At 43.4% G+C, this 12909-nt stretch overlaps 1 protein-coding gene across 2 annotated transcripts in view; it reads right to left on the reverse strand.

Annotated features, from left to right (window-relative positions):
- The window catches only part of Dhtkd1 (dehydrogenase E1 and transketolase domain containing 1), a 48078-nt gene that overhangs the window by 18534 nt on the left and 16635 nt on the right, over positions 1-12909 (reverse strand). For both annotated transcript variants that reach the window (XR_009058213.1, XM_057788022.1), the window contains exons 5-10: positions 10137-10406; positions 8870-9041; positions 5865-6063; positions 3375-3687; positions 1395-1479; positions 377-516 (exon numbers count right to left, since the gene is read on the reverse strand). Coding sequence is in view for 1 of the 2 variants with exons in the window: in XM_057788022.1 (XP_057644005.1) it covers positions 377-516; positions 1395-1479; positions 3375-3687; positions 5865-6063; positions 8870-9041; positions 10137-10406 (1179 nt within the window). In the remaining variant the exon portion in view is untranslated. The remainder of the gene's footprint in view (positions 1-376; positions 517-1394; positions 1480-3374; positions 3688-5864; positions 6064-8869; positions 9042-10136; positions 10407-12909) is intronic.

The following is a 12909-nucleotide window of genomic DNA, read 5'->3' on the forward strand; positions in this document are numbered from 1 at the left end:
GCTCTAGTCTTCAAGTGCCAGCTCCAGCACGGCTCTTATCTGTCTCTTCCAGTCCAGATTTATAGACCTCCATTGCCTCCCCACTCAGCATTCCTTTATCTAAAAAGAAGTGTTGAACATAAAGTTTCTGACATCCGAATTTAGTTGCTTTAAAACTCCTCCACCTGCGGGGTGGGATGGTGCAGGCCTATAGCCCCCAGCACTTGAGGTAGAGTCAGAAGGATCAAGAGGAATTTAAGATCATCTTCAGCTACTGAGGAATTTGAGGGCAGCCTGGTCTATGTGGGACTCCATCGCAAAACCACGAATCAAATCAAATGTTGTAACTTTAAGAATCGGCACACCAGTACATGGGGTTTATGTATGAATGTCTTACCTCCAGAAACCCTTTCTGACTTGGGTCCATGTGGTTCAGAGGAATGTAGGCATCATCCGTGTTCTGGCAAACCACCATGGCGTGCCTTTGACTGAAAGTTCCACGGCCAACATCTTGGCCACTCAGACGAACATTGAAACCTGAAACAAGCAAGTGGGGGAAGAAAAAAGATTGCTCTGAATAAACAGCACAAAAATAAGATATAGCAAAAAAAATGTCTTTTTGTTTTAAGACAAATTCTCTCAATGCTGTCCACACTGGTCGTGAACAAGATCTTAGGTTCAGTCTCACGTGGAACTTGACTATAGCTATGTCCTGTCACACACAGCTATCTGATATCTATCATACACTGGCTCATTCTTTAGGGTGTGCATTTTCCTTAGGATAATACATTCTCCCAATTAAAATACACCTTTCCTGATGCTGGTTCACTGGTTAAGAGCACTTGCTGCTCTTCTGAGTTCAGTTCCCAGTGCCCATATGAAGCTGCTTACAAATGCCTGTAAGTCCAGCTACAGAGGGATCTGAAGACTCTGACCTCCTTGGGCACTAGTATGTACACAGACCCACACTGAGACACACAAATATACATAATTAAAAGCAGTACATCTCTGTATATGTACTTATACATACATGAGTATGTATTTGTGTGTGTATATATATGTATACATATATGAGTATATGTATAAATCCTTCCTATACTTGAAGACACATAGTCAGTGTAAAATTTGTAAGAATGGAGAGTCATTTCTGGCCCTACAGTTTTTAGAGAAATAGCTTTCCAGTATAGCTAGGAGTGAGCCCTGTGGATCCCAGTTATGACTGCAACCTTGTCTCTATACGCGGATGAAAGTGTTCAATGTGCCTTATAACTAAGGAGTGCTGTTAGGTAAAATGTTTTAGAAGCCCTCTAATCAACGAAAGGGACAAGTGGTCACTGAAACTCAAAAGATCTTGTGTAACAAGAACAGCTCGGAGCATCTCCTACCAACTGTGCAGCTAAACGGAAATGTCTTACCTTGAACAAGTAAGGAGCCCAAGGCAAGGGTTTCTGCTGTGGCCCAGTCCAAAGCTGTTCCCTGCTTCATCTTCTCCATCCTTGACTGAAAAAAAAAGGAAAAGAATAAAACAAACTTTTAAGAATCCATATCCTGAGGGCTGGAGAGATGGCTCAGCAGTTAAGAATACTTCTGGCTCTTGCAGAAGACCCAGGTTTGATTACCTACATCCACATGGTGATACACATGTAATTCCAGTTCCAAGGGATCTGAGATCCTCATCTGACCTGCACTGGTACCATGCATGAAGGTGGCACATATGTGTATATGCGGGGAAACAATCACACACATAAAATAAAATGAATAAATCTATTTAAATTTTTTTAAAATATCCTTTTCCATTTTTTCTTTTCTTTGTCTTTTTTTTCTGCAACATTATAGGCTGAACCTAGGGCTTTACATCTGGTAGGCAAACACACCCGTGTTATATACAGTTTTAAAACAGGCAAAATAAAGCCGGGCGGTGGTGGCGCATGCCTTTAATCCCAGCACTTGGGAGGCAGAGACAGGCGGATCTTTGTGAGTTCGAGGCCAGCCTGGTCTACAAGAGCTAGTTCCAGGACAGGAACCAAAAGCTACAGAGAAACCCTGTCTCGAAAAACCAAAAAAAAAAAAAAACCAGGCAAAATAAGCATGGCTCAGGTAGTGGTCACCTCTGCTGAGGTCTGAGCAGATGGAAGCAGAGAAGAAACTTTATTTGTAATGTTTTGTTTCTTTTTTAAAAAAAGATTTATTTTTATTTTATTTTACATATCTGAGTGTTTGCTTTCAGGTATGTATATATGTAAACCATGTGCGTGCCTAATGCCCACGGAAAACACAACAGGGGTCAGATCCCTGAAACTGGAGCTATAGACAGTAACCACCATATGGGTACTGGGAACTGAACCTGGATCCTAGGAAGGAGCAGCCAGTGCTCTTAACTGCTAAACCTTCTCTCCAGCCCCAAATTTTCTATTTAGGCTAGATGGTGAGTGCATTTTGTTTGTAAAAGTTCCGCTACAATAGGGCAGGACAGATGGTTCGGCAGTTAAGAGCACTAGCTGCTCTTCCAGAGGACCTGGGTTCAATTTCCAGCACCCACATGGTAGGTCACAACTATTTGTAAACTCCAATTCCAGAGGATCTGACACCCTCACAGACATACATGTAGGCAAAACACTGATGCGCATAAAATTTAAAAAATTAAAGAGTTCTGCAAAAATAAAAACTTAAAAACAAAGGTAGTGTTTTATAATAATTCAGAAGGTACAGTTACTACTTCCATGCTTGAGGAAGTTAAAGACCTTTAACTCCTTATTTTCCTAGTTTGAACAACAGAAAGTCCCACACTCTAAGACACCTATCAGCTGTGGGCACACAAGGATGTTTAACCAAGACAGTATGTAAAACTTTAATATACTTATGGGTATAAATGGTCAGCTTTCAAGTACATGGGTTGGCTGTTATTATTTTATTTAATCTACCTGAAGGAATCATAGTGTTTTCTGTCCACTAGTTAGAAAAATCAGACATATTTCTGTACATATTTCTTTTTAAAAAGGAGCATGCATTTCTAGCATATATAATGTATTCAAAACATACAAAATTCCTATAGAGGGAAACACAAGTAGAGAAAATCTGAATTGACTAAATCATAGCTTTAAAACACGAAGAGCTGGGCACTTAGGAGGCAGAGGCAGGCGGATCTCTGTGAGTTCGAGGCAAGCCTGGTCTACAAGAGCTAGTTCCAGGACATGTTCCAAAGCTACAGAGAAACCCTATTTCGAAAAAAACAGACAAACAAAACAAAAAACAAAGAAAAAAAACCATGAGGATCAGTTGCTACAACCTAGTAACAAACAGCAAATAATTCCCAAACTAGCAACTAAAAACATCAAAAGGACACATCTGCCGAGCAAAGATAAAAAGCAGCGGAAGGCGACATCAAGGCTTCCCACCTGAACATACATCTTGAGAAGGTGGCTGTGTAACTGCAGCTCCTCTGGGACCTCCACGGACTTCACACCAATAAAGCGAAGGAGGTCGAGGGGCACACCGGTGTCCCAGGTGGTGATGCGTGCTTCTGGCTGCGCCAGGCCCTGCCAGTGGGCCTGCAGGTTAGTGGCCGGGGGGCTGTAGTGGGCTGCATTGGTTAAGTGGTCATTTAACTTGGTGTAGTAGGAGGCTTTTATGTCAGAAACCTCCTCCTGGGTCAGGAGTCCACTGGCAATGAGGTGCTCTGCATAGGTGTCAGGGATGCTCTTCCGGGCTCTGTTGGAGAGGGGCGAGGAGTGGGGGAGTGGAGACAGGGTCAGTCAAATACAACGCTAAGAGATTATCATTGCCACGGCACTGCAGATGATTTATCCCCTTTGAAAGTCACTTAAGAAATGTTCTGGAACGAGAGAGAGATGGCGATTGTAAAACACTAACGTAGTAAATGTTACAGCGCTGTTCTTTTCAGAATACTTCAGGGGGCTGGGGATACACCTCAACAGCTTAGAAGAGTTTGCTGCTCTCCGATGGAGGAAGGTCATTGGTTAATAAAGAAACTGCCTTGGACCATTTGGTAGGCCAGCCTTTAGGTGGGTGGAGTAAACAGGACAGAATGCTGGGAGGAAGAAGCCGAGTCAGGCAGTCGCCATAATTCTCCCTTCCGACACAGATGCAGGTTAAGATCTTTCCTGGTAAGCCAGCTCGTGGTTTACACAGAATATTAGAAATGGGTTAGATCAATATGTAAGAGCTAGCCGATAAGAGGCTGGAACTAATGGGCCAGGCAGTGTTCAAAAGAATACAGTTTCTGTGTAATTATTTCGGGGCATAAGCTAGCCGTGCGGGCGGCCGGGTGCCGGGGACGCAGCCCGCTGCTCTCATTACAACAGCACAGCTCTCCATGAGGATCTGAGTTCGGATCTCAGCAGCCATGTTGGGTGGCTCACAAATGCCTGTAACTCCAGCTCTAAGAGACAAGACACCCTCTTTTAGCCTCTATGGTAACCTGCTCACACACATGAATAGTGTGTACATATTCACACTCAGAAACAAACACACATAAAATAAGATAAAACTGCTGGATGCCAGCTAGTCTAACCTAATTGGTAAACTCTTGGCCACTAAAACATCCTGTGTCAAAGGAGGAAGTGGCATTCCTGAAGATGATTTTACTTCTCTGCCCAACCTACCTACACACAAATTAAAATACAATTTCTCAAGCTATTTCCTCTTAAGGTAGAAGCAGCTCCTTTGGTACAACAGTTTAAAGAAATGAACCTTGGAAGTCCTACTCCTGATCCTGCCGGAGTATTACTAACTAGCCTCAAGCAAGGTTTTACCCAGTCTTCTTACCTAGTCTTGCTATCCGCTAAGTAAGTAAAGTTGCCCATTCTCTACTTAATGAAAAAACATGAATGTGAAGAATGCAGGGACCTCCGAGCCTTGTAAGATGGCCACTCTCGTTTCTCTAGGACAGGCACAGTTTAGCTGTTCATCCCACTTCAAAGTATCTAACAGACATTGGAGCCAGGCAGTGGTGGCACCCCCTTTAGTCCTAGCACTTAGGAGGCAGAAGCAGGTGGATCTCTGTGAGTTCGAGACCAGCCTGGTCTACAGAGTGAGTTCCAGGACAGTCTAGGATACATAGGGAAACCATGTCTCAGCCCCTGCCCCCACCCCCCAAAAAAATCCAGAAGGCGACAACAATGGGGATGCAGGCTAGAAAGATGGTTCAGCTGATTTGGGCACCTGGGTTTGTTCCAAAAGACCAACATGGAGAGGACAGCTGCCACAAGTTGTCCTCTGACCTCCACAGGTGTGTGTGTATGCTTACATGCACACACACACACACACACGCACATGTACACACACACACACGCACATGTACACACACACACACGCACATGTACACACACACGCACATGTACACACACACGCACATGTACACACACGCACACACACGCACATGTACACACACGCACATGTACACACACATGCACACACGCACGTGTACACACACACACGCACACACACGCACATGTACACACACACGCACATGTACACACACGCACATGTACACACACACGCACATGCACACACACACGTACACACACACGCACATGTACACACACGCACGCACATGCACACACACACGTGCCTAGCATTCACATGGCTCTAACTTGGATCTCCACCACCACAAAAATGATTGATTGAGCCGGGCGGTGGTGGCGCACGCCTTTAATCCCAGCACTCGGGAGGCAGAGGCAGGCGGATCTCTGTGAGTTCGAGGCCAGCCTGGTCTACAAGAGCTAGTTCCAGGACAGGCTCCAAAGCCACAGAGAAACCCTGTCTCAAAAATAAAAAAAAAAAAAAAAAAAAAAAAAAAAAAGATTGATTGATTGATTGAGGAGGAGCAGGTTAGCCTGTTATTAAAGGAAGGTTTCTAATGGTACCTGATGATCTTGTACATGACTGGGTTGGTGAAGAAAGGTTCATCCAGCTCATTATGGCCCCACTGCCTATAGCATAACAAATCAATAATCACATCCTTTCGGAACTGGCGCTGATATTCAAAAGCAAGTCGTGTGGCCCGGACCACTTCCTCTGGACTGTCTCCATTGACGTGGATGATGGCACAGCCTACAGGCTTTCCTAAAGAAAGTAAGACCCAGAATTTTAAAAAAAGTCAGTTAACACGGGCTAATATTAGTTATTTCCCAACACACCTATTTGCCTAAGTAGGAAGACAGCCCTGAAATGCGAGGTAGTTGAGCCTGGGTGCTAAGAATACAAACTTTAGAGTTCAGCCGACCAGACTCAGCTCTATGACTGACTATGTGATGTTGGGAAAGGTAGAAATCTCAGTCTAGAAGCTAGAGAGCACGGTTAAGAGACTGATGTTTGTCCTGAGGAGCTGGGTTTGAGGCCCAGCACCCACACAGGAGCTCACAGCAGTCTGTAATGCCAGTCCCCATGGGATCCAACACTCTCTTTTGGTCTCCATAGCTACTGTGTGCATGTGGCGCACAGTCATACAAGCAGGCATAACATAAAATAAAGAATATAAAAATTCAAGAATAAATTAATAAATGGGTCTCGTCTAGGCTCTGAGTGATGTTATCAAGATTTCCTGAACTAAGGAGTATAGTGTCAGTGTTTCACAGTGTCTTACATGCGACGTTAGCATTTATTTTGTCATTGTTATTATTACTATTACCTTTCCTCCTGAGACAATAGGTCATTGTTATTATTACTATTACCTTTCCTCCTGAGACAATAGGTCATTGTTATTATTACTATTACCTTTCCTCCTGAGACAATAGGTCATTGTTATTATTACTATTACCTTTCCTCCTGAGACAATAGGTCATTGTTATTATTACTATTATCTTTCCTCCTGAGACAATAGGTCATTGTTATTATTACTATTACCTTTCCTCCTGAGACAATAGGTCATTGTTATTATTACTATTACCTTTCCTCCTGAGACAATAGGTCATTGTTATTATTACTATTACCTTTCCTCCTGAGACAATAGGTCATTGTTATTATTACTATTACCTTTCCTCCTGAGACAATAGGTCATTGTTATTATTACTATTATCTTTCTTCCTGAGACAGTAGGTCATTGTTATTATTACTATTATCTTTCCTCCTGAGACAATAGGTCATTGTTATTATTACTATTATCTTTCTTCCTGAGACAATAGGTCATTGTTATTATTACTATTACCTTTCCTCCTGAGACAATAGGTCATTGTTATTATTATTATTATCTTTCCTCCTGAGACAATAGGTCATTGAGGCACGAATCCTAGGAAAACATTTCTCTCCCAAGAATTCTTAAAGGATTTTTCCTGTGCCAGACAATTTAAAAGACACCTAGTCCAGACTCCAGCTATAAAACTGGCTGACAGTGCCCGGAATAGTTTTGCGGACTATGAGTGGAAATAAAATCCCTCATTTGTGCTAAGATTGTTATTTCCACAGATTAAAATAGACTGACTTTGATCCTTTACAACATTTTTTTTTTTTGGATACAGGGCTTCTCTGTGTAGCCCTGCCTGTTCTAGAACTTGCTCTATAGACCAGGTTGGCTTTGAACTCACAGAGATCCTCCTGCCTCTGCCTTCCGAGATTAAAAGCTGGAATTAAAAGCGTGATCCACCACGGGCTGGCTACAACTTACTTTTAACTAGGGCATTTTAGCAAATTTACAGAATGAACACAGCCTTTTTTACTGAGACTCCGAACACTCTAAGTTTGAATAGTCCAAAGGTAATTAGTACACTGCTCTTTGGTTTCTACCAGATAATTCAACTGACTATGTAAGCAAAATGGGACTGAACACTCTCAGTTCTATCTTTGTCTCATTTCCTCTGACTTAAGAGCTCACACTTGAGGCGGAAGTATCGCTTTGTGGAAGAGTGTTTGCCTAGTATGCATAACATACTAATGCATTTCTGTGGCAGAGAGCTTGCCTACCATTCATGATGCCTTGTGTCAACTAACATCATATAAAATAAACAGCATACGCAAACTAAAAAAATGAATGTTAATTTGGTAACTTTTGGCAACTACTGACCGACCATATCCAACTTCAAAAAATTAAAATGGTTGGTAGTGGCCGGGCGGTGGTGGCGCACGCCTTTAATCCCAGCACTGGGGAGGCAGAGGCAGGTGGATCGCTGTGAGTTCAAGGCCAGCCTGGTCTACAAGAGCTAGTTCCAGGACAGGAACCAAAAACTACGGAGAAACCCTGTCTCGAAAAAAAAAAAAAATGGTTGGTAATGGTGGCAATACCTTTAATTCCAGCACTTGAGAGTGTGGTGTTTGAATGAGAAAGGCCCCCATAGGCTCATATGTTTCAGTGTTTGGTTTCCAGTTGGTTGTTTAAGAAGGATTAGGAAGTGTGGCCTTGTTGGGTAGGTTTGTCACTAGAGGCGGGCTCTCAAAAGCCCATGCCAGGCCCAGTCTCTCACTCTCTCTGCCACAGGCTTGTGGATCAGATGTGAGCTCTCAGCTACTGCTCCAACGCCATGCCTGTCTGCCTCCTGTTCTGAGTCCCATACTGCTGGCCATGGACTCACCAACTGAAACTGTAAGCAAGTCTCCAGTTAAAGATTTTCTTTTATAAGTTACTTTAGTCATGGTGTGTAGCAATAGAACAATAACTAAGACAAGGAGGAAGAAGCAGGTGGATCTCTACGAGTTCCAGGCCAATCTGGTTTACATAATAACAATCCCCATTACACAACCCTGTTTCAAAACAAAAAACCCCAAAACCAAAACAACAACAATGAAACAATCTCTGGGTCTTATGATGAGGCCTTGTTTAAAATAAAAATGAAAATGGGATAACCAGCAAGACTCATTGCTCTGAATGAACTAGAAGCTTTTCCTCTGCCAGTTCCCTGTCTGGCTGACATAGCAATGCCAATTCTAGCATGCTACTTACCAATATCACTGCTGTATAAGGAAGACCTTCCTCTTTCCGCTGGAGTGGTGTAACCCAGCTGGTTATTGACGATTAGATGGATACTCCCACCAATTCTGAAATGTGGGAGATTAGAGAGCGTGAATGTTTCAAGAACAATCCCTTGACCACAGAAGGACGCATCACCGTGAACCTAAAACATGTGCGAGATGGAGGAAATAAGGAATTAACAAACTTAGATTTTTCTTATTGAAACCAGAAAATATTAACTGGAATACCAACAACCACTGACTCATGACTCTCCTGACTTAAAAATATATAGGTTGCAGAATTTCTTAGTGTGTTTAAGCTGATCCCTTTTCAAAGATGCCTTCTCAGCTCTCCCTACTAACACTGTACCACTTCACCCACCCCACCCCTGCATTCAATTTCTCACCTCCCCAGACATTCTAGCATCTATAGCAGCACTATGGGAGGGATGGCTACTACATATGCAATGAAAGCATCACTCTGTTGATTTTGTCCTGAGCTAGGGATTGAACCCAGGGTCTCCTGCCTGCTAGACAAGCACTCTACCACTGAGCTACAGGTCCCGATTCAGCACTAGGAGATTTTGCAAGAAAATAGCCTTAAGATATGAGAAACAGGACCATGAGATAGAGGCGACAGAGGGTAAAGGTGCTTACCTCACAAACCTGAGTTGGATCTCTGGAATGCAGACAAAAATAAAAAGATAGAACTGATACCATAAAATTGTCCTCTGCCCTCGACATGCACTAGGGCATGCATACACTCACACACATCACACACATACAAGCCTATGAGGAACAGTGCACACCTCTGAATTCTTCTCTCCAATCACTCATGCCTGAAAAAAGACAGAAAAGTAGCTCCCATCACCAAAGCCTGCTTGTTCTCATAAGAAAGTAAGGTGATGGCACGCGTTAAAGCCAAGGTGCAGGTAGAAAGATGATCACATATAAGCAGAAAAGTAAAATATTATTATGAAAGGATATCTAAAATATGCTAATCTTTTAGAATATTCAAAGCCACTAGATCAGATTATCACTATGAAATTTGGTAGACAAGGTGGTTAGGGTGGGAAGCTTTTCTCTAAACCTGCTGAAAATAATAATAAACATATCATAATTTTTAGAAAAGAAGTTTAAGCCCCAGAATCCTCTTTCTAAAGCTGTCACGTCACTTCACTTTCCACTGGAACATTTGTCACATTTGCCAACCCAGACAATGTTATTTCCAGTTTTCCCCCTTTCCCAAACTCAAGTACCTGCAGGCAAATGACTCTGTCCCCAGGCTGAGCAGAACCGTGCAGTGAGTAGTCACCCTCTCCCCGAGACTGCTGCCTGCCACGAGTTTTCCCGACAGCCACGGGGTTAACGGCTTCCAGATGAGAGGGATTAGGCAGCATTGTCACATGGAGGGGACGGTGGGCACCAAAGTCTAGGTCCACGGAGGAGGTCAGATGGGACAGGACATCTCCAATGGCTGAGACGTTTTCTGGAAATTCACTTAAACCTCGCATTTTACGGAACATCAGCTATTAGAACAAATATACAAGATATCAAGCAAGTCTTATTACAGTGGAGTCTAAGGTGAGCTTCAAGAAAGTTTACCATTATGTAAATTATAGTTATTACAAACATACCTTATTCAAAGATAGGCACAGATTTCTAACTGTTGGGTCACTCAGAATTACTAGGAGGTCTACTTGTACATATGTGTGTGTGCCTGTGTGGGGGCAAGAGCACATGAGTGTAGGAGGAATACACACTTGTACATATGTGTGTGTGCTGTGTGGGGGCAAGAGCACATGAGTGTAGGAGGAATACACACTTGTACATATGTGTGTGTGCTGTGTGGGGGCAAGAGCACATGAGTGTAGGAGGAATACACACTTGTACATATGTGTGTGTGCTGTGTGGGGGCAAGAGCACATGAGTGTAGGAGGAATACACACTTGTACATATGTGTGTGTGCTGTGTGGGGGTAAGAGCAAGAGTGCAGGTATCCACAGAGTCCAGAAGAGACTGGACCCTTCTGCCAGAGAAACACTTCCCTGAAATGTGGCTGGTAAGTACTTTCCACCAGATAACCCAGTAAGATTCCCTGGAGCCTACCATTATAGGTACTGGGAACTAAATTCAAGTCTTCTGCAATACCTACCTATACATTTCTCCAGACCCTGGTGGCAATATTTTCAGAGGAATCAAGGCAAACAGTAGCTACCTCTCTCTGCCTTATATAACTTTCAAAATATGTAATCATTAGCAGTGGTTCCAGTCACCATATCTTTGTAAAAACTACAATTTAGTCTTTTTGTAATTCTGAGGAAGGTGGAATTTTAATTAGCTTTCTACACTACCAAATTTCTACTTTGAAATGTCTGCAGTCTTAACTATATTAACGTGTTACTATGGCTTCAAAGATGCTGTTAATTCTGAAGTTGTAGATTTCGATTCCACTGAAGATTCTTTTTTTTTTTTGGTTTTTCGAGACAGGGTTTCTCTGTGGTTTTGGAGCCTGTCCTGGAACTAGCTCTGTAGACCAGGCTGGTCTCGAACTTACAGAGATCCACCTGCCTCTGCCTCCCAAGTGCTGGGATTAAAGGCGTGCGCTACCACCGCCCGGCCCCACTGAAGATTCTTTAAATGTTATTTGGGGTTCGGTTTTCTCATGAGGCTTCTGGAGATCCAACTAAGGTGCTTATGCTTGCAAGCAAGCCCTTCAACAGTTGAGTCACCTCCCCAGGCCACACTCTTTCTAAGGTTCTTTTCTTATTCTTTCTTGGTTTTCAGAAAATTCTTTGGCTTATCTTCTGTTCTCCACCCATGTTACCACGTGCAGGAGGCGGTCCCTGGAGAGAATGTGCAGGATGCCCTCTGGGGCTTCCACAGAGACGATGAGTGCAGGAGAGCCTATGTTCCTGCCTCCTTCTCCCTTCTCATCACTGAGACAGCCAGGCCCCATCTCACCCAAATGTGTAAAGCCCTCACAGCTTTTCCCTTAGATTCTGCTTATTTGAATCTGAATATTAACATGGATCCTGCAAATAGAGAACTGCTCACGTCATTCTACTCTAGACACTGTCCAAGTGACACCATTCCCAAGACACACTCAGGATAGTGGGGAGGTGACACCCTCACATCTCAGCTAACCTTGGAGCCCTTCCTTCATGATGCTAACAGTGTGTCTTTATAGGAGACCAAAAATCCAGTGCAGTGACCATGAGTCCTCAGAGTTTGTCATTCTCACTTGTGTTTGTTCCTTCTCTGTCTCTTTCTGTGTTCTATATCTGTCTATTTCTGTCTCTGTCTCATTCTCTCTCTCTATCTCTTAAACACACACACACACACACACACACACACACACACACACACACTGGCTTGGGTATTCTGCACAATGGCAGAGATATACAACTGACTTTTCCACTGTCCCTGAACCTAGCATTTGAACATTTATGTGCAGAGGGATTAAAAACTTAAGGGAAACAAACCCAAAGCAAAGTGGGTACTCTAGTCAGATCTGGGACCCCTCCTGCCAGAAAAACACTTCCCTGAAATGTGGCTGGAAGGTGTTTCCACCAGACACCCCTGTAGGCTCGAAGTCTAGCAATGGGGTATTCCTAGGCCTGGTCAGGCATTAGAGTTTCAGTAGGCAGTGAGGTAAGCAGATCCCCCATTCTGTAGCTAACCAGAAGCCCTTACTCAGCTCTCCAGACACTGTCGGCTGTATAAGATGTTCCTAGTCCCTCCAGTCAAGAATCCCTGCTACCGTAGCCCAGACAGGTCTCAGTTAAGGGTGATGGTGACAGGTTGTTTAGGCCTCTCCTAGCCAGCTGGAAGTATGAGCTGCAGGCTGTTCCCACCCTAAGGCAGGAAAGGTCCCCTGGGTGTCACTAGCTCTGAAACACTAGAAAAAATCAAACAGGACCACATCATGAACTGAGGAGAACATGAAACCTGGCCACTGCAGGAACTCACTGCAGGCTAGAAAAGAATCTTCACAAAGAATTGGAAGGGAAAATAAACCTAGGAAGCATA

Source organism: Chionomys nivalis, chromosome 13, assembly GCF_950005125.1.
Source record: "Chionomys nivalis chromosome 13, mChiNiv1.1, whole genome shotgun sequence".
NCBI classification, from domain to species: Eukaryota; Metazoa; Chordata; class Mammalia; order Rodentia; family Cricetidae; genus Chionomys; species Chionomys nivalis.